Source organism: Xyrauchen texanus, chromosome 42 (genome assembly GCF_025860055.1).
Source record: "Xyrauchen texanus isolate HMW12.3.18 chromosome 42, RBS_HiC_50CHRs, whole genome shotgun sequence".
In the NCBI taxonomy this organism is placed as follows: Eukaryota; Metazoa; Chordata; class Actinopteri; order Cypriniformes; family Catostomidae; genus Xyrauchen; species Xyrauchen texanus.
In genome coordinates, this window is record NC_068317.1 from 21,108,653 (window position 1) to 21,126,935 (window position 18,283).

Below are 18,283 nucleotides of genomic sequence, written 5' to 3' on the forward strand. Positions count from 1 at the left end.
CGGTGTCCCTCAACACGAGTCCTGACCTGACAGATTCCATACTGATAAACAGAGACCTAAGATACAACCGTGATGTTCAAATGCTGACAAAGAGCAGGACTGAGTAGGCCAATAAACATCAAACTGTCATAAAAAGGAAGCGAGTAAACAGATTCCCCCCCCCAAAAAAAGCAGCCAAACAGCACTGATCAAAGTCTGTTGAATTTAATAGCTAGTAGGAGCTTTTGCATTCGTAACTTGCTGCAAGATGCAGGCAGGCAGTCCTGTTCACAGAGCAATGCTGAAACATGGAATTGTGCAAATATAGTTTGAGGGGGATTAGACCGCACAAGCAGAATTCCGAAGGCGAAGCAACCGTATTCCCTTGCCTTAAGCTAGCTAAAGGTTATATTTGATATGCATGCATACATTTTCCACCGTAAATCCTCTTCATCGCAGTGTGACGAATTTGAATGGGTAACCCATGTTTATGTTAAATGTGTCAAAGTATTATGAAGTAAACAGTGGTGTGTGCATGCTCATGAATATTACAGGAGCTAAAGGATATTCACCCAGAAATGGACAGGTGCACATTATGACAGAATATACAATGCGATTTGTACTTCTTGTTCATCTGCTCAGTTCTTATAGAACCACGCCCTGCTGAAATAACCAGTTTAGACCAGCATGAATGTCCATGCTCTTCTAGGCTGGTTTGGTTTGACTAGACCAGCACTGCAGTGGTGAATACTTTAAGACTACATATGTTTTTCAACAGGGCATTTTCTGCTCTCAAATACTGTTATCAATGGGTAATACTGATAGCATTTGAAAGCAATACTCCGAAGAGTCAGGACAGCCCTCTGGCCTGATTCAGATGCTAAGTCAATAACCTGCAGGGATAAATGCATTATGGATTAGCTTTGCTTATGTAGCACACAGCTTGCTGAAGTCAAATCATATTAGCATGCATTTGTGTGTATTTGTGTTGGTGTGTGAAAGAAAACAAGAAAAATGCCCTTCTGTGTGACTTCCATGAGGCTTATTGAAATGGCTGACAGTTTTGATGAAGTCATTGGGATTGTAGATCTACTGGTGAAGTAATAAGAGCCACAGGACTTAAACAGTGTGGGCTTAAGTGATAGAATGGGCCGTCAATACGGCTGGCAATATTCTCTGACATGAAAATATGAGCAGAACAAATCAAAAAGCAAGAGCGAGGTGACTCATGTGTGTCATTGTTTGTGTGTGTGCAGCATCCTTGCAGCAAACATTTGCTTTTAATTTCAAGGCAGGTCAAAGCACTGATAGAGAATGGCCTTTGAAGATATTAGAGGTTCCTAGAAAGAGACAACTGATCCTCAGGTGAGCTAGGCTCCATTATTGCTTGGCAAATAGCCCCACCCAACTTTCCAAATGGCTCCTCACTTCCTCCTTTGAAAAGCCTTGATTTATGCCTCATCGTTTGGGGGAGATGATGACCAATTTCAGAAAGCAGTCAAAGATAAATAAAAATCGAAAGGAAATGTGGTTTGCCCTCTTTTGTGGCCCAGATGTCAAACAAAAGACCTGGTTGTCATTCAACCTGGGGATGTGTGGAGTGGAATTAGATTGGAAAGACAGAGCCAATCAAAGGCTCTACTGCAATATTTCAGGCAAATGGGGCCTGCATTTCATTAACATAACGCTTGTTTAATAGTGAGTACTGGTTGAGTTGTATGAGGGGACCTGGGGTGACTGCCGTGCCATCAATAACATTTTTATGAAGCAGCCATTGGTCAAGAGCCCTGGATGTTGTACTGCAATCACCGTACAGCTTATTAAAGTTAAGTATTAGTTAATTGAGTCACAACAGAGCCAGGCACGCATAACATCTATGATGCCTCATGTAAGAATATTTGTGCAATTTGGGTTTATGGCTAAACATGCAAGTGAGATTGAGAGAGATTGTCTGTGTATCTCTCTCCCCCTTTCATTTTCCTGTGACTGCTGTTACATTGTGTTTGATGCTTTGGCAAAATTGTATGTAAAACAATTATGCCAATACAGAACTTTGTGACATATTCCCTGTTGTTTTTGGTCTTGTCTTTTATGTTGTAATTCTTGTTTAGTTACGGTTTCCTGTTAATTTTTGTTTGGTTTTTTATGATTGGTTTTCCCTTGATTATTTCCTTGTTTTCAGAAAAAATGTAATGTATTTTTTAAATTTGTATTTTTCTTAGCCCATTGGCAAATCTCACTAAATTTTGTTAGGTTCATGTTAAAAACAACAATAACAATATAATGTCAATGGTATCAAATAAAAATAATCATACATTTTATTTTAAAAAAAATGTATTTTAATCAATAAAATAACAATAATGAAATAAATAATAACAATATTACATAGATATATAAGATATTTTTTGAAAACAAGTATTATCTTGAACAATTTATCCCCTTTAATAAATTTACACTCACTGAGCACTTTATTAGGAACACATATTGTCCTAATAAAGTGCCCATCGAGGTCTTGTGCTGTTGTAGGCCATCCGCTTCAAGGTTTGACATGTTGTGCATTCTGAGATGCTATTCTGCACACTACAATGGTACAGAAGTGTTATCTGAGTTACCGTAGCCTTTGTCAGCTCGAACCAGTCTGGCCATTCTCCATTAAACTCTCATCAACAAGGCATTTCTGTCCACAGAATTTCTGCTCACTGGATGTTTTTTGTTTTTGTCACCATTCAGAGTAAACTCTAGAGACTGTTGTGCGTGAAAATCCCCGGAGATCAGCATTTACAGAAATATTCACACCAGCCCGTCTGGCACCAACAATAATGTCACGGTCAAAATCTCTGAGATCAAATATTTTCCTCATTCTGATGGTTGAACATTAACTAAAGCTCCTGACCAGTATCTGCATGATTTTATGCATTATACCGCTGCCACACGATTGGCTGTTTAGATTATCGCATGAATGAGTAGGTATACCAGTGTTAATAATAAAGTGCTTGGTGAGTGTATCTTTAAGGATATTTAAAAATTATTAATAGAAAACAAGACAAAAATACATAGAGAGGAGGACAGGTGGAGATATATGAAAAGATTTTTTGAAAATTAAACAGATTAATTGCATTAGGCTGTGGTAAACACCACCACGTGTTTGCCGTCCTTTTATTGAGCTTCTTGCAATCAGAACTAATCTGCTCCTGCAATTTTCAGGCCCATGATGCAATCAACATCCCTATATTTGTTGAATGCATCTTGTTCAGTAATTGGAGATTCTTTGAAAAAATTACTTGAAACCAAAAATTACATGAAAACAAACAGAGCAGATTTTTCAATGCTAACCACCATTCTTTCTTGCCACTTTTTAAGGCTATTACTGAGCCTCACTGAGTCAAATAATTGATTTTGAATGCTTGATTTGGCTGGTGTCATTGTCAAAACAATGTCCTTGTCAAGATTCTACAAGGCGGCATTTCAATATCTCTGTCCTTACCACTGTAACGTGACTTATCCAAACGACCTCTGCCTCACCTGCACAAAACACGCTGCCTTAGATAAGTCAAATTCACACATATTCTAAAATGTGGGACCTTAAACATTAAAGATATGATTTTGCTTAGCCAACATGTTCCAATAATCCGACTTGGATGCTAAGGGAATGTCAATTAAATTAACCTAAAGAAGCTGACAAGAGCAGTCTATGCATTAACCTTGAAGACTGCATGGGTTGTTGCATTCATTGATTCAGCTTTAAGGGCTGAGTGTTCCTCTACCACTAACCATCTGTTTGCATCCAGGAAACCATACTGACTTTGCTTTAGTTACAGTACTCTGATAAAGAGTCCTTAATAGCATTCATCCGTATTCAATGCTCATTCAGACAAGTGTGCTTCATAATAAATACCAGAAAATAAACCTATGGCTGAAGTTTCTTATACTGGCTGAACATGATTTATAAACTGATACTAAACACCCAAGAATAATTATAATCATTTCTGATAATGAGGTGAGTAAAAGCCAGACAGAACGTGTTCACATCATCACCTCATAACTACAAAAGGTTTGACAACTGCTGATGAAACATTTGACAGAGACAGTAATTACCATAAATACTAGGTGCAGACTTGGTTTGTTAACTTAACAATGTGGTCTCTAGTCAGACTTCATAGGAAAGAAAATTCACAAAATGGATCTCTTTAATATATCAGCTGTTTATCTTAGGAAGCATTGCGAATTATGAATGAAGACCTAATGCATTTCAAATTTTCGATTAACCTATGAAAGAGCAACTTCTGAGCAAAAAGACCTTCCTCTTGGACAACATGTGTAAACATTGAAAAACTTTTCCAGTGCCTAAAAAAAATAACAAAATGGAACGATAAAGACTGCACAAAGAATGCTTGCTTGACTATTGTAAACACACCCAAAATGGCCATTAAAATGTCCATTTCAAAGCACTTGCCACCGAGTCACACTGGAGTCATGAGTGTGTAATGTTTTTCATTGTATTATAACACAGGGTCAACCCACCTGACCACTACTTAGTCAATGTAAAATACATTCCTTTATTGCAACATAACCAAATTCTGTGCTTTATCAAGTAAACCATCATTCTTCATAATACAGAGCATCACAGGTGCCATTTTTGTTTTGCTATAACACCTTCCTCAGGTTTGAGGTTTCTCAAGTGGCTGAACATAGACTTGAGGGCAATGACGCACTCAAGGTTACAGATGCAGGTGTCTATAAGTCTTCACGAAGGAAATCCACAGCAGAGTGATATATCAAGTCATGGTTGGGTTAAGTATGGCATGGCTGGGGTAAAGGCCACGAGTCTTCAAGAAATTAATTCTATATTGAAGGCATTTATAAAAGGTGTGCTACTAATGCACTTTAAGTGACTCACTGTCTACTGTCTACATAGCACATTCAAATATTTGGCAAAATAATGAGTTTAAATATCTCTTTTGCCATTTCCATTGACTCTGTCAACTAGGGCTGGGCGATAGGACGATGTAATCGGCTATCGACGATATCTGACAAATGTCCCTATGACAATTGTGACATTCATTGAAAGACAATGCTCAAAAGCTGAAAATTACAAAACCATGTAGCTGGGAGGTCACCAAACATATTATAAATAAGCACAGAGTTTGAAATTAGCATTCGCAAAATGCTAACAGCCCATACCATGCACATGGCGGATATTTTTTTTATAATTTATCCTGCATTGTAGCAGGCTACTGTAAGATGTTTCGGAATGACACATGACAAGAAATGCGCTTGAAGAAATATACTTTATTAAATATTTGAAGAACAGATGACAGAAAAGCCATCAATGCCTTGTCTGATGTGCTGTTTGTTCAGAGGTGTGCAGCAGGAGCATGTCTCGTATTCAAAAAGTAAAAATGAAGTAGCTGTATTCAGCCCGGATGAAACTTTTTTTAAGAAGTTTGTCATAATGGATAATGTGATTACCCAGCAAAGGACTCATTTGATGCTTTAAAAGGTATTATGCTGCTTACTAAGGCAATAGGTGTGGTCAAAGCAATCTAACTCCCAATTTTTACCTTATGGACGATAAAACAGGCAACAAAAATCCTATCAATATAGGCAGCTCTCTCGGGCTAAATTCACACAGTCAGTGTTTAGATTGACAACCATATTTACTTACAGGTGTGAGTCTAATCTGTTTTAATGAACAACCAAACTCTCAACCATATTCTAACTGCTGTAACCATAGTGACAGTGACTAAAGTAAATATCAAAGATGGAGACATCCATAACACCGACATGTCTTCACAATTGACGTGCAGGTTCATCCATCAGATTATAATTAACCGACAACATCTTTGAATGCTTTTTAACCACTTGCATAGTGCAGCATTTTTGTCACATGGCTCATGCCCGTGAGCAGCCGGTGGAGAAAGGTGGCTGAATTTTGGGATGACATCCAGCTAATAACTTAGTCTCCATGATTTAACAAAACAAAACTGCACATGAAACACGAAACACATGTGTCCAGTGCAGCGTGGCTCTTTCACATTAAATGATGTGACTAGTTGTCCAGTACAGTTCCATTCACACAGCACAGGTTTGCCAAGAATGCGGTTGTGAGTCCTGAAAATTTGCGGGTGTCAATTTATTTATATAATGCAGTTGTCACTGTTGTAAATAACCGAACTGTATGTGAACGCAATCGTATTAAACACTCAAAACAGGACTGACATTTCTGCTGCTATGTGAACGTGGCCTTGGTTTAGAAAACCTCTCTCACTTAACTCACGGTACTAAGACTGCTCATATCATTTTATTAAGGTAAACTATCAGAGAAGGAAAACTCTATTCAAAAACACTGGTAAAATGGTCTCTCTCTTCACATGAGTAAAGAAATATTGAGAGCCAGCAATAAACTAACACAAACATGGAATGTCGATAGAAATGCTTTTGATATGAAGGTAAATGTAATAATCAAAACACAATTGCTTTGTAAAAACTAGCAGATGCAGCACAAATGTGCATAAGCTGCTTAATGCATCAAATTGCTACCCTGCCAAAGCAATGCATATCTGAAGGCTGACATCCAATTACATAGACCCTTCACAGAATAATGCCAGCCACCCATTCGAGAGCACTGCAGGTCTTACTCTTTATATTACCCATCCAAAGCCAACCACTCAAGGGAATCATCTTTCCCAGATCTAAGTGCTCGTGCACAAGGTACTTTTCTATAAATCACAGTGTGCATTTGTATTTTTCAACGCCACACTTTTTGTCCCTGAGAGACCATAGAAAGCACTAGAGTCTGAGGCGCCAGAGCCAGAAGTTTAGCCCACTCAGCCAAACTTAGTCTGCTAAAAAAATATTATCATCTACTGTACTGCATTAAAATCGTATTTCTGATAAAAGCTGTAATTTGATATAGTTTTAACAATTGAAATTATTTTAAACAGTTAATAGTGACCTTTTGTCCCTAAGGATGTAACATTTCACTCATTTTCTCAATACACAGGTATGTTCATTATTAAGCCTGAAGATGCATGAATCTTGAGATATGACTTTAAAATTGTAAATAATTTGTGTTGGCTGATAATAAATAAATGAAAATGCTACAAGTTGAAGAATAACGATTGCTATTGTGAAGTAGTTTACACTACTGTATTTAAAATACATAATTACTAAATAAATTGTTGCACATGCAACGAGATCGTGGCAGCTCTCCTTGAAACTTCGAGCACCTCATGTCGGTCATGTCTTCTGTTTCTTGCCTAAGATACTTGTATTTAAAAAAAAAATCTTATAATTTAATAAAAAAATACTAACTTGATTGTGTTAATAAAATAAAATCAAATTGGTGAAATAATTTGCAAAAATAACTAAATCAGATAAGAAAAACAGTGAATTCTGATTCAGCTCAACAACTCAACTCAATTTTCTGGTTCACAGGATTGTTAGAAAGTGATTGTCCAGAAAGAAACATTGATAGGTGGGGAAACCATTAAAGGGGTCATGACATGCCTTTTTTAATTATTATTTGAATATTACTTGAGGTTCACTTGTAATGCAAGTAAAGTAATATATTTGTAAAACATGATCATTTTCCAGCCTCGTTCTGACCCTCTGTCAGAAACGTTCTGTTTTGGTGCTGCTTCTCCTTTAAGACTTGACAGTAAATGCCCACTTTTATGATTGGCTCTCTGCTCTTGACTGACCTGCTCTCTCCTTGCCATCTCACTGTTCACCGCTACTGGTCAGGGCTACAAAAGTGATAAGGTAAAGTAGGCATTTATGTTTTGTTGTGGTGGTGGTCAGAAGCAAATGTCTACCACAATGTGACATCACAATGTTGAGGAAGTAGAGAATGAGCTGTTTTGGCAGCTTGGTCTCAACGAAGGCTCTTTTTGCAGTGAAAAGGATGTTTTAGTTCGGAAACTCAGTACGTTTTTGTACTAAAATGACCTGTTATACGTCAAATATCAAGGAAAATGTAATTCCTCGTGTAATTACCCCTTTAAAACAGTGCTAAATCTTCACTACTGTACATACCAAAGCAAGATTTACTTTTGATTAATTGCATTCTGGCAGGTGTAAGGATAAAATCCACAAAGAAAATATGAGACATGCTCTTTTTTGCTTGTGAATTTAGCGATTAGAACAAACATCCACAAATCACTGTGATTTTTAGGAAAGCAAACTTTCTCTACATTTATGTAGAGAAATTGCCAATCAATGTGCCATTTACATCTTTTGTGTAAATGATTTCCTGCATTTCTTTTAAAATATCTTGATCTTTAAAGTAAATTGATGTTTAATTGTTGATATCTTGGAGATAGCCACCACTATGGACTCATCTCTTTGGAGTCTAAGTAATAATGACAGTGTTGAGATTTAGGTTTGGACCTAAGCTTTGATGTATAGTGGAGGAAATGCGAAGGTCAGTCCCCTTTATTTTCAGAAGGCAATCCCTCCTCTTCCCCAGCTCTGCAGGTATCCAGAAGCAAATCAATAAGCCCCAGTCAATCACACAAATTTATCTTCATCCCTCAGTCTCCCTTCTTCCTCTGTGTTCTCTGTGGACTGCAGATGGTTCATAACTCGGTTTATCGCCCCACATCAGCAACTGTAATATGATATCGTCTGCTGAAGCCTTTTGTGTAAAGCCTGTGCTTTTTACACTCCAAACACCTGTCTTAAATATATGTTAAGGAAGTAGTATCCATACTGAAGAGCATGGCAATGCTTGTCCACAAGACAGACCAGTACCAAACCAGCATAAACCATGGGAACTGCATGTTATTTCAGCTTGTCATTTCAGCAGGGTACATATTGTAAGTAATATTCTCAATAGATCTAGTTAGAAAGAATTGTAGCACATATGGGAACAAGTGGCACTCAGTGCATAGGTCGTCAGCCAAACCCATTACAGGCTAAATGACTCCACAGCTTCGGCCTTGCACACTCTATAATAGACTAAAGTGCTCTCACCCTCATTCTGCTGCTAAAGCTAAAGGTCCTTTCACACGACTCACATTCGCTTTCCCCAATGCATTGAATTATATTGACCAAAGTCCCAAGCTACTGCCCTGGTGACACATTGTGTACAGGTCAAGCGTTGGAACACGAAATTACAATAATTTCAAATTTGCCACTGAACTTTTGAAGTGCAACCAACCAAAGTCTTTCTAGCAATCAGTCCACTGCCAGGATATCTTTGGAACACTCTCAGGAGGCAACTTACTGTCATGACAGTGCAGCTCCTATCTACTTGAATGGGGAAACACCAAAATCTCAAACAAGGTTGGTCAAGATTACGATCAAAGAACATAATTCAAATCAGCAGTAAAATCTGACAACACTGGTATTATAAATTGTGCTTCTTTACCTCATTTTACGCTGAAAAACACGAATTTCACGACTTGTATAGCTATTGCGCATGTGCATTCTCAAGTTGATTGACAGGCGATGTCTGTATCTAAAAGGTGATTGGCTCTTTTACCTGTAAGGCGGCACTTTCTTTCTACACCCATTGACTGTCCGGTGCAAGAGCTCCTTGGTAGGGTGTTCCAATTTCTCCAATTAATTTTAATAGAAGTGGCCCATCTCTGCTAAATAGTCTCTGAACCAACATTACCAGATAATTCATATGATGCATCATTATGTGGGCAGTGCCGGTGCAAAAATGTACAACACATTTATTTATCAAAGCAACAGCCTGCCCCCTTTTTGCTGTTCTTATTCCAAATCCATGCTATTTCTTTCATTTGCTTAAAAATGTTTCTCTTTACGGGTGTATACCTTTTATTTCTTTGCTACCTAGCAACGTCTTAATATTACATTTCTTGTGCTTTTCCTGAGAAGGTCATAGTGACGCATAACAAATTAGTTTAAAGGTGTACTGAATCCAAGAAGCAAGCCATGTGAAAGGGACTTAATGCCACCAAACTTAATTTGTCTGTTCAATGAAAAACCCAAAATCACAATAAAGATCAAAGGGGCTTTTTAACAGGCAATGACGAATGTGGAGACATTTCATCAAGTTAAACAGCATATCAAAATGTATTTAGGTTTTACTGCCAATATCTTTGTTGCCTTTGTTGATTTTTGGCACTTATCAGAATAAACATGTTCAGAGAGTAAACATATAATATGTAGTCCTCAGGTCTCCAGAGACCAAATATGCAGAATAGCAGCCGAGATCATTATACTAGACTGCAGTATCCTTTATTAGCCTAACCAAGTTTAACCAGTACCCTGAGCAGATGAGGGGCCACTTTGTATAATGGTAACTTGTGATCAACTCTGTCCAATTAAATTTTGAAACCCATGGAGAAAAAAGGATCACACAAAGCAAATGTCCTCTTTGAAAATAAATAAAGTGTTTGCTTATAATTGAACAGTATTGAGAGAACGTGTGAATTCTAACACTGAACAATTAATAACGAACACTGGTGATCCAGTAATGAAGCTTTTAATATTCAAAATTAAATTCTAGAAATTAAAATGTATATTTAAATGGATCTAGCAAGATGGGTCTTGGTTACTGAATTATGTGACCAGTAGGTAGTACTAATTATGTTTATACAAATGGTATGAGTAAGCAAATGTATGCATGAACAAATCTTTACATACAGAATGGTGAATCACACACAACATTCTTAGACACAATATTATCTGTAAAATAAATAAATAGACAATATGCATGAAATTAATTTTGGGTGGGCCTCAAAAATGAATGGGCCAAGTTTTTCCCAATTGTTTTTCTTAACAAAATGTTCATATCACCAGAGAAGCGTACCATTCAAACAGTTCTTTCACACTTTCAGAAATCTGAATGTATGCATATTTTAAACTGTTTTATAAATATATATTTGAAGTCAAAGAATAATCTCTAATATTCTGGGTGGGCCTGGGTCTAATTTGGGTGTGCCCAGGCCCACCCCGACCCACCCTTGGCTACAATCCAGTGTTTTCTACAGAATAGTAATACTAAAATCATATCAGTAAAATAATTGCAGGGCTTAAAAAATATCTGTCTGCAGAGAAATTAAATATAAGATGAATAAATAAACATCTTTAAAATAAAGGTAGTGACTCTGGCTATGTTGGGAATAGCATACTAGCTTACTGCTTACTATTGCTATAGTATACAGTATGAATAGTGTGCAGTATGCAAATTTTCTGCATTCATAAAATACCCGGATGACCTACTGCATTCTGCGTTATCTTGTAATGCTGTTTAACTACTTTTAAAACTTAGTAGGTAGTACACAGTGCATACAGTGCAGTATTATTCAGAAAGTTGTAAGCTTGTATTCCATACAAACTGATCATTCTTGCTTCATCGAGTTCAATATAACTGGCGGACCAGATTTCGTCCTGCTTTCGGTGGAAAAGGTATGGTAAATCACAAGCTTACAAGAGCTATTGACATAGCACTGAAAATATACAAGCAATTTGCACTATATTTTTTGTCAGAAGTCTCTAAACCAACACAAACACATACAGAAAGGTTTAATGACGAATTGGTCTTCCAGCTGAGATTGGATCAATATGTGTACATTTGCCTTCTGCACCTGGCATGAGTGCTACTATGACTCACACTCTAAAAAGGTATAATAGCTTGCAGACTTACCTGGGATCCTTCTGGATGCTGTCTATAGAGGGCGAGCGGGCCAGGGTGCCCTCTGGTGGCAGGGCTGGACCGGACTTGCTGTATGGAGACTCCACAGAAGAGCAGTATGGCAATGTGCGGTAAGTGTCAGCGTAATTGGCGCTCTGGCCGGAGGCGTAGCCGCCCCTGGGAAAAGTCCCTGTGGCATTCTGACTTCCTGTTCGCTGCAAGGGTACGGAGTCAACACCAGGGGAGGATGGGGCTATGGCAGGAGAGTAGGGACAAAACAAGAAGTTCAGGACCTGTTCACAGAACTGGTTCATTAGGTCTAGGTAGAGGAACAATGACAAGACAGTGAATGACAGTGAGGATACAGACAACCAAACAAAGACACAATACAATGAAAGAATAGTAGACAAGGAGGGAGCAAATAGGAGAGGAAGAGTGTCAAAGGACAGTAATGAAAAGCTTCTTAATAAGTAGACAATGTTGTTGATAATTATCACATTCTAAGACACTCATTCTATTAAATGGTGGAAAAAGAAGCTCATGTACTCAATATTTTAAAAAATCTAAGAACGCATTGAAAAGCTTTGATTCAAACCCTGGACATAAACAAAGTTTTAGGATTACATTTTTTTTTAATTAAAGTTATGACACAAAAGTAAATAAATATTTAGTATTATGCAATATTTTTAGGTCACTAATCAAATTTGTCACATTGAAAGGTCAGATTTCCTTGATTCCTTTTAAAGGGGTAGTTCACCCAAAAATGAAAATTCTCTCATCATTTACTCAACCTCAAGCCATCCTAGATGTTTATGATATTCTGTCTTCAGCAGAACACAAAGATTTTTAGAAAAATATTTCTAGCTCTGTCTGTACATTCAATGTAAGTGAATGGCGATCAGACCTTTGTAGCTCCAAACTTTAAATTTCACCTTCAGATGTGAAAATCTAAACAGGCATGTGACTTTAACATGTAAAAGTGAAAGTGGAGATTTAGGGTAAAAAGGACTTTGATCGGTTTCTCATGCAGAAGATGAATAAAATATGTTTTATTGAACAAATACACCTGTACTAATGCTAATTATTCATTTTAAGGGTATAATCTCATAAGTTAATATATAGCTAATTGTACTCTTAACCATTTAGTATGCCATAATTGTAATAATAATCAGCATCAATTTTGTCTTTTAAAAAGTGGTCTGGGTTCCACAAAAACAACAGTGTGAACGCAAAATTGACTGAGACACCGTAACTGGTCAATTGGACCAAAAAGAGATCGGAGCCCAATATAGAGGTCACAAATAGTGTGAATGCAAAGAGAACTGGGACCATTTTCACTCGGTTAACTTTTTGGTCCACTTTTGGGGTCTGAGTTTGGTTGTTTTAAAGAGAACCCAAGTGTGAAAACACCCTTATGGATTACTTTTGTTTCCTTTATGTGATTTTTGGAGCTACATTAGATCTGATCACCATTCACTTGCATTGTATGAACCTACAGAGCTAAGATATTCTTGAAAAATCTTTATTTGTGTTCTGCTGAAGAAAGAAAGTCCAACACACCTGGGTATGTAAATGATGAGAGAATAAACATTTTTGGGTGAACTATCCCTTTAAGCACACAGGATGCTCTTTGGGACATTTTGAAATAATATGGGTCATATGGTTTAAGTTGGGGCGTCCATGGCTTATTTTTCTATTCAACTTTTCATTCGAATTCTTATGCTGATATAATTTGTACTGAAAATTGCTATTAGAAAAGTTCATAATAGATTTGATCTCACTGTACAGTATCTGCCCAAAAATATTCTTCTTATCTATCAGTTCAAAACTAAAATTAATATCTGAAAGGATAGCGAGAATATGGCTGAAAGCAGTCGATGCAGCCAGAACTGTGATCTTACGATCCATGAGATAATACAGACCAATTCAATCTATTTCATTTTGACTCCATCTGCCCCACCTGAACAGGTGCACACTACCAGTCTTGCTTCTAAAAATAGATCACTTTATCTGTGAATTTGTTTGGTTTTTAAAATAGTGAGCAGACAGAGTATCCATTTCGCTCAGTATAAGTGTAATGTGGCAGCCACAGTCTGCTAGACAGTCACACTGGTGTGTCTCATAAATCTGAATGGTGAGACGATCAACGAGGCTCTGAGTCTTTACCACAACACTGCCAGTGAGACCGTAAAACAGGACTATTAGTCACCAAACACAAAGTGCACCCTGGGAAAAAAGGGCTTCATGTATCTTCACAAACCATCCATGACTCTTTAGCTTCATATAGAGAAAATGTTGCACTTGCTCAGTGTAGGCTAACAATAATTAGAGTGTAAGATGGATGGAGACTGTGCTTGAAAAAGCAAATGAGAGAAAGAGAGAGAAGAAACAGTATGAGAGAGAAAAGCTCATAGATTGAATTAATGACTCCTGTGCTTCCAGATTTAATGAGAAGCTGATGGACAGTGGAAAAATAAATTTCAGTGACCAGACATGGCACAACACAGCATAGGTTTCTCCACATTACCCAAACCGTTGAGATCTCATTACTAGAGGTGTGTAGCAAAGCCGTTATCATATCTGCACTTCTTGGGAAGACACATTCATTTAACTTGTGCTCAGGTAGACCCAGAAGTCAGTCAAAACAAAACAAAATGCTTGTTTTTAGATGTAAATTTAAAGAGTTGAGGACAATAATATTTCCATATAACACATGCTCATTATCGAATTCCCATTGACTATTTCAATTTGGTTGGTGTAGCCAGCTCAGGTGGGTTAACAGGGAGACCAGCACAGGTGGGCTGGAAAAGTGGCTTCATCACGGCAGCGAATCTAACTGTGCGTGCAATTTAAAGGGGAAAATCTGCACAGTATATCATTAAGAAACCTACGAACAACACTAATTACACTTCACATAAAAATTGTCTGTAATTTAAACCTGTCTGTTTTTATTTTTAAATTTTTGACACACTTTCAGATAGTGACATCACACACCGATACTCAACTATTCTTGATGTAATCAAACCATGGACTGCAATTTCAATGTTCATTATTAGTCTTGAAAGAATTTTCCAATCTAACAGGCTCAATAAGTAGTGGTCTGTGTCACACAAAACAGCACATTTATGCGTGCATGCATGTACTGTATGTGCGTGTGCACACTCATGGCAGACTATATCTTTATGAAGTGCTGCCACTCAGCCACAGTGTCAATGCCTTGAGAAATTGACTTTTCAGTGACCTTCACATTACATTAGCTTATCTTATCAGAAAGGCTGAATGTTATGTGGCCAAGCACCACTGCATGGACAAGGGCTTTCTTCAACACAGCTTGAGATTAAAAAAAATACACAAACTGATGAGGACACACACAATCCCACACAATGGAACCAAACTCAAGCTAGATAACAACTTGCATTAAATCTCGACAACCAACTCATCTCATATCTATTATTTGTCATTGCTGGTTGTAAACAATGTGAGACCAAAAAGTAATAACTGTCAAATATGACACTGCATATATTTAGCATATAAAATGATAAATTGACCCATAAAAGGGTTCTGTGTCTTACAATAAAGCAGGTGTTTATTAACTTGCAGTATGATTCTCATCCTTTTCCATCTGTGAGACAATTTAACATTTCCTGCATCAACTAATTTCTATATAACTTTATAATCCAGCTAACTGTGGGGATCAAACTAATAGTTACTGCATATAGTATTTCACAACAGTGGAGATAAATGTGACTAGATGTACATAAAGAGCCTGAATAGCCTCTATCATTAAGAATGGTCAAGAATAAAATGGTACAATGGCTGGTAAATACACCTCCTAGGGGTGGCTCTGTATGCTCTCTAGGGATGTGCACGAGTAGTCGAATATTTGAATATTCATTCTGCAATAATTATTCAATTAGTAAAAATATACAGTGAGATGCATGTTAAATCCTGAACACACAAAATAGTGTGGACACAAGTTGTTCACATTTGTTGAGCCAACGGTTCTGTCACTCAGTACGTTCAAATGGACACCAAAAAGCGGGTTGTTGTGAGAATGTGGCTTACTGCGAGAAAGCTGGGATCCCGTTTAAATGTTCTGGATAAGCGGTGTACACTTTACTCTCATATATGTGCAGCTCATTAGAAAGCAGCGTCCCCGTAGCAACGTAACCCCCGTGACGCTTCTGTAAACATCAAACATGGCATCCGAGAAAGGCTATACTAGCTGAGGTAAGGGACATTCCATCATTTAAACTGGTGTTTACAAATGAGCATAGTTTACTAAGCACATGGATATGCTTGTTTATCTCAACAAAAACATTACATGAGATACAATATAAACATGATAACTATTATATGCAGAGTGTTTATATTTGTCCTGTACGTTAACTGCATCAGTCTACTTCATTAGTGGCTTCTTTTTCTTCACTTTGTGTGAGCTTAAATGCTTTCATTCTATTGTTTTTTTTGTTTTCATGCATTGCTTATTAATTATATATATATTTTTTTTTTTATTAGGGCTGTCGATTTTACGCGTTAATTCAGTGCGATTCATTTTACAAAAAATAACGCGCTAAAAAAAATTTACGCAATTAATCGTATGCCCACGGACCATAATAAGGAAGATTCCTGAGAAATGCAAGCTTGTAGTACCACCTGTTTACTTCAGAGGGCAGTAAGTGAAATTTCAGCAGTATGAGCAACGCGCAGTTTATACAGTGAAGAAAAAACTTTAGTAGGCAGAACAACACAAAAATGCATTACGTTCTTGTGTTCAAAACACTCGGAGCGCAAATGCGATCTATGGGATCTCAAGATGTGTTTAAAGATTGAGTATTAAACTTTAACTTGACACAGTGACAAACATTTTATGTTTAAACATTTTATGTTTATGACGCAACATACCTGAGATGTCTGATGTAGGTGTAAATTGACGGGCCCTTAAACAAGCCCTCATAATAAATCTCCAACTGATTGACAAATTCACTTGTGTAATGGATTGCTGTGAACTGTATGCCAATGATTGACTTGATCAATAATATGGTAGTAAACAAAACGTTGTATTCTAAAGCTGCTTTTTGTATAGTCTTATCAATGATTAACTCTTCTGCTACAGAAATGTAAACATTTTAATTATCTGAATATATATATAATTGTTTACAGACAGATTGTTTCACTTTTAATTGACTATATCACAATTTCAGTGGTTCAGAAGTTTACATACAATAAGTTAACTGCCTTTAAGCAGTTTGGAAAATTCCAGAAAAGGATGTCAAGCCTTTAGGCAATTATCAAATTAGCTTCTGATAGGAGGTGTATTGAATTGGAGGTTTACCTGTGAATGTATTTTAAGGCCTACCTTCAAACTCAGTGTCTCTTTGCTTGGTATCATGTGAAAATCAAAAGAAATCAGCCAAATTAAAGCTCAGAATTTTTTTTTTTTGACATCTACAAGTCTGGTTAATCCTTGAGAGCAATTTTAAAAATGTACCACGTACCATGCAACCATCATACCTCTCAGGAAGGAGATGCATTCTGTCTCCTAGAGATGAACATATTTTGATACGAAAAGTGAAAATCAATCCCAGAACAACAGCAAAGATCCTTGTGAAGATGCGGGAGGAATCAGGTAGACAAGTATCTATATCCACAGTGAAACTAGTCCTATATCGAAATAATCTGAAAGGCTGCTCAGCAAGGAAGAAACCACTGCTCCAAAACCACCATATCAAAGACTAAAGTTTGCAAGCGCACATGGGGACAACAATCTTATTTTTGGAGAAATGTCCTCTGGTCTGTTGAAACAAAATGGCCATCATGACTATTGTTATGTTTGTAGGAAAAAGGGTGAGGCTTGCAAGCCAAAGCACACCATCCCAACTGTGAGGCATGGGGTGGCAGCATCATATTGTGGGGGTGCTTTGCTGTAGGAGGGACTGGTGCACTTCACAAAATAGATAGCATCATTAGGAAGGAAAAGTATGTGGATATGTTGAAGTAACATCTCAAGACATCAGCCAGGAAGTTAAAGCTCGGTCGCAAATGGGTCTTCCAAACGGACAATGATGAAATTCCAGCAACTTATTGTGATATTTAAAAGGTAATGATACCAAATACTAACAAAGTGTATGTTAACTTCTGAAACACTGGGAATGTGATTAAATAATTAAAAGCAGAAATAAATAATTTTCTCTACTATTATTCTGAAATTTTACATTTCTAAAATAGTGAACCTAACTGAACTAAGATTAAATATTTTCTATGATTAATTGTCAGGAATTGTGAAAAACTGAGTTTAAATGTATTTGGCTAAGGTGTAAGTAAACTTCTGACTATAAATGAAAATAATTCAACATCATTCTTCCAGAGAAAAGATTTTTACTGTGTTTCACTTTTTTGCATTTAAAATGAAACATTGCATGGAAAAATGTATCCGAGTAAATAGCAAAAGTAAATAAAAAAAAAAATATTAAAGTCATGTCAGAAATAAAATAAATAAAACCATTTTTTGAAATAATTTATGTATTTTTTTTTTCTATGCCCAGCAAAATTCTGCAGCTGCAAAGAATTTGGAGGTGGCACAGAGACTTTTTTTTACCTTTGCAGAGTTTGACCACAGACAAAAAGATATTTAAAATACTTGAATTAGAAATATAAAAGAAATAGAAATTAATGAATGAATGTTTCTTTTAT

General features: G+C 36.9%; 1 protein-coding gene across 2 annotated transcripts in view; it reads right to left on the reverse strand.

Annotated features, from left to right (window-relative positions):
- LOC127634829 (catenin delta-2-like) overlaps positions 1-18,283 on the reverse strand; it is a 422,761-nt gene that overhangs the window by 141,049 nt on the left and 263,429 nt on the right. For both annotated transcript variants that reach the window (XM_052114524.1, XM_052114525.1), the window contains one exon: positions 11,603-11,843. In XM_052114524.1, coding sequence (XP_051970484.1) covers positions 11,603-11,843 — 241 coding nt within the window. The remainder of the gene's footprint in view (positions 1-11,602; positions 11,844-18,283) is intronic.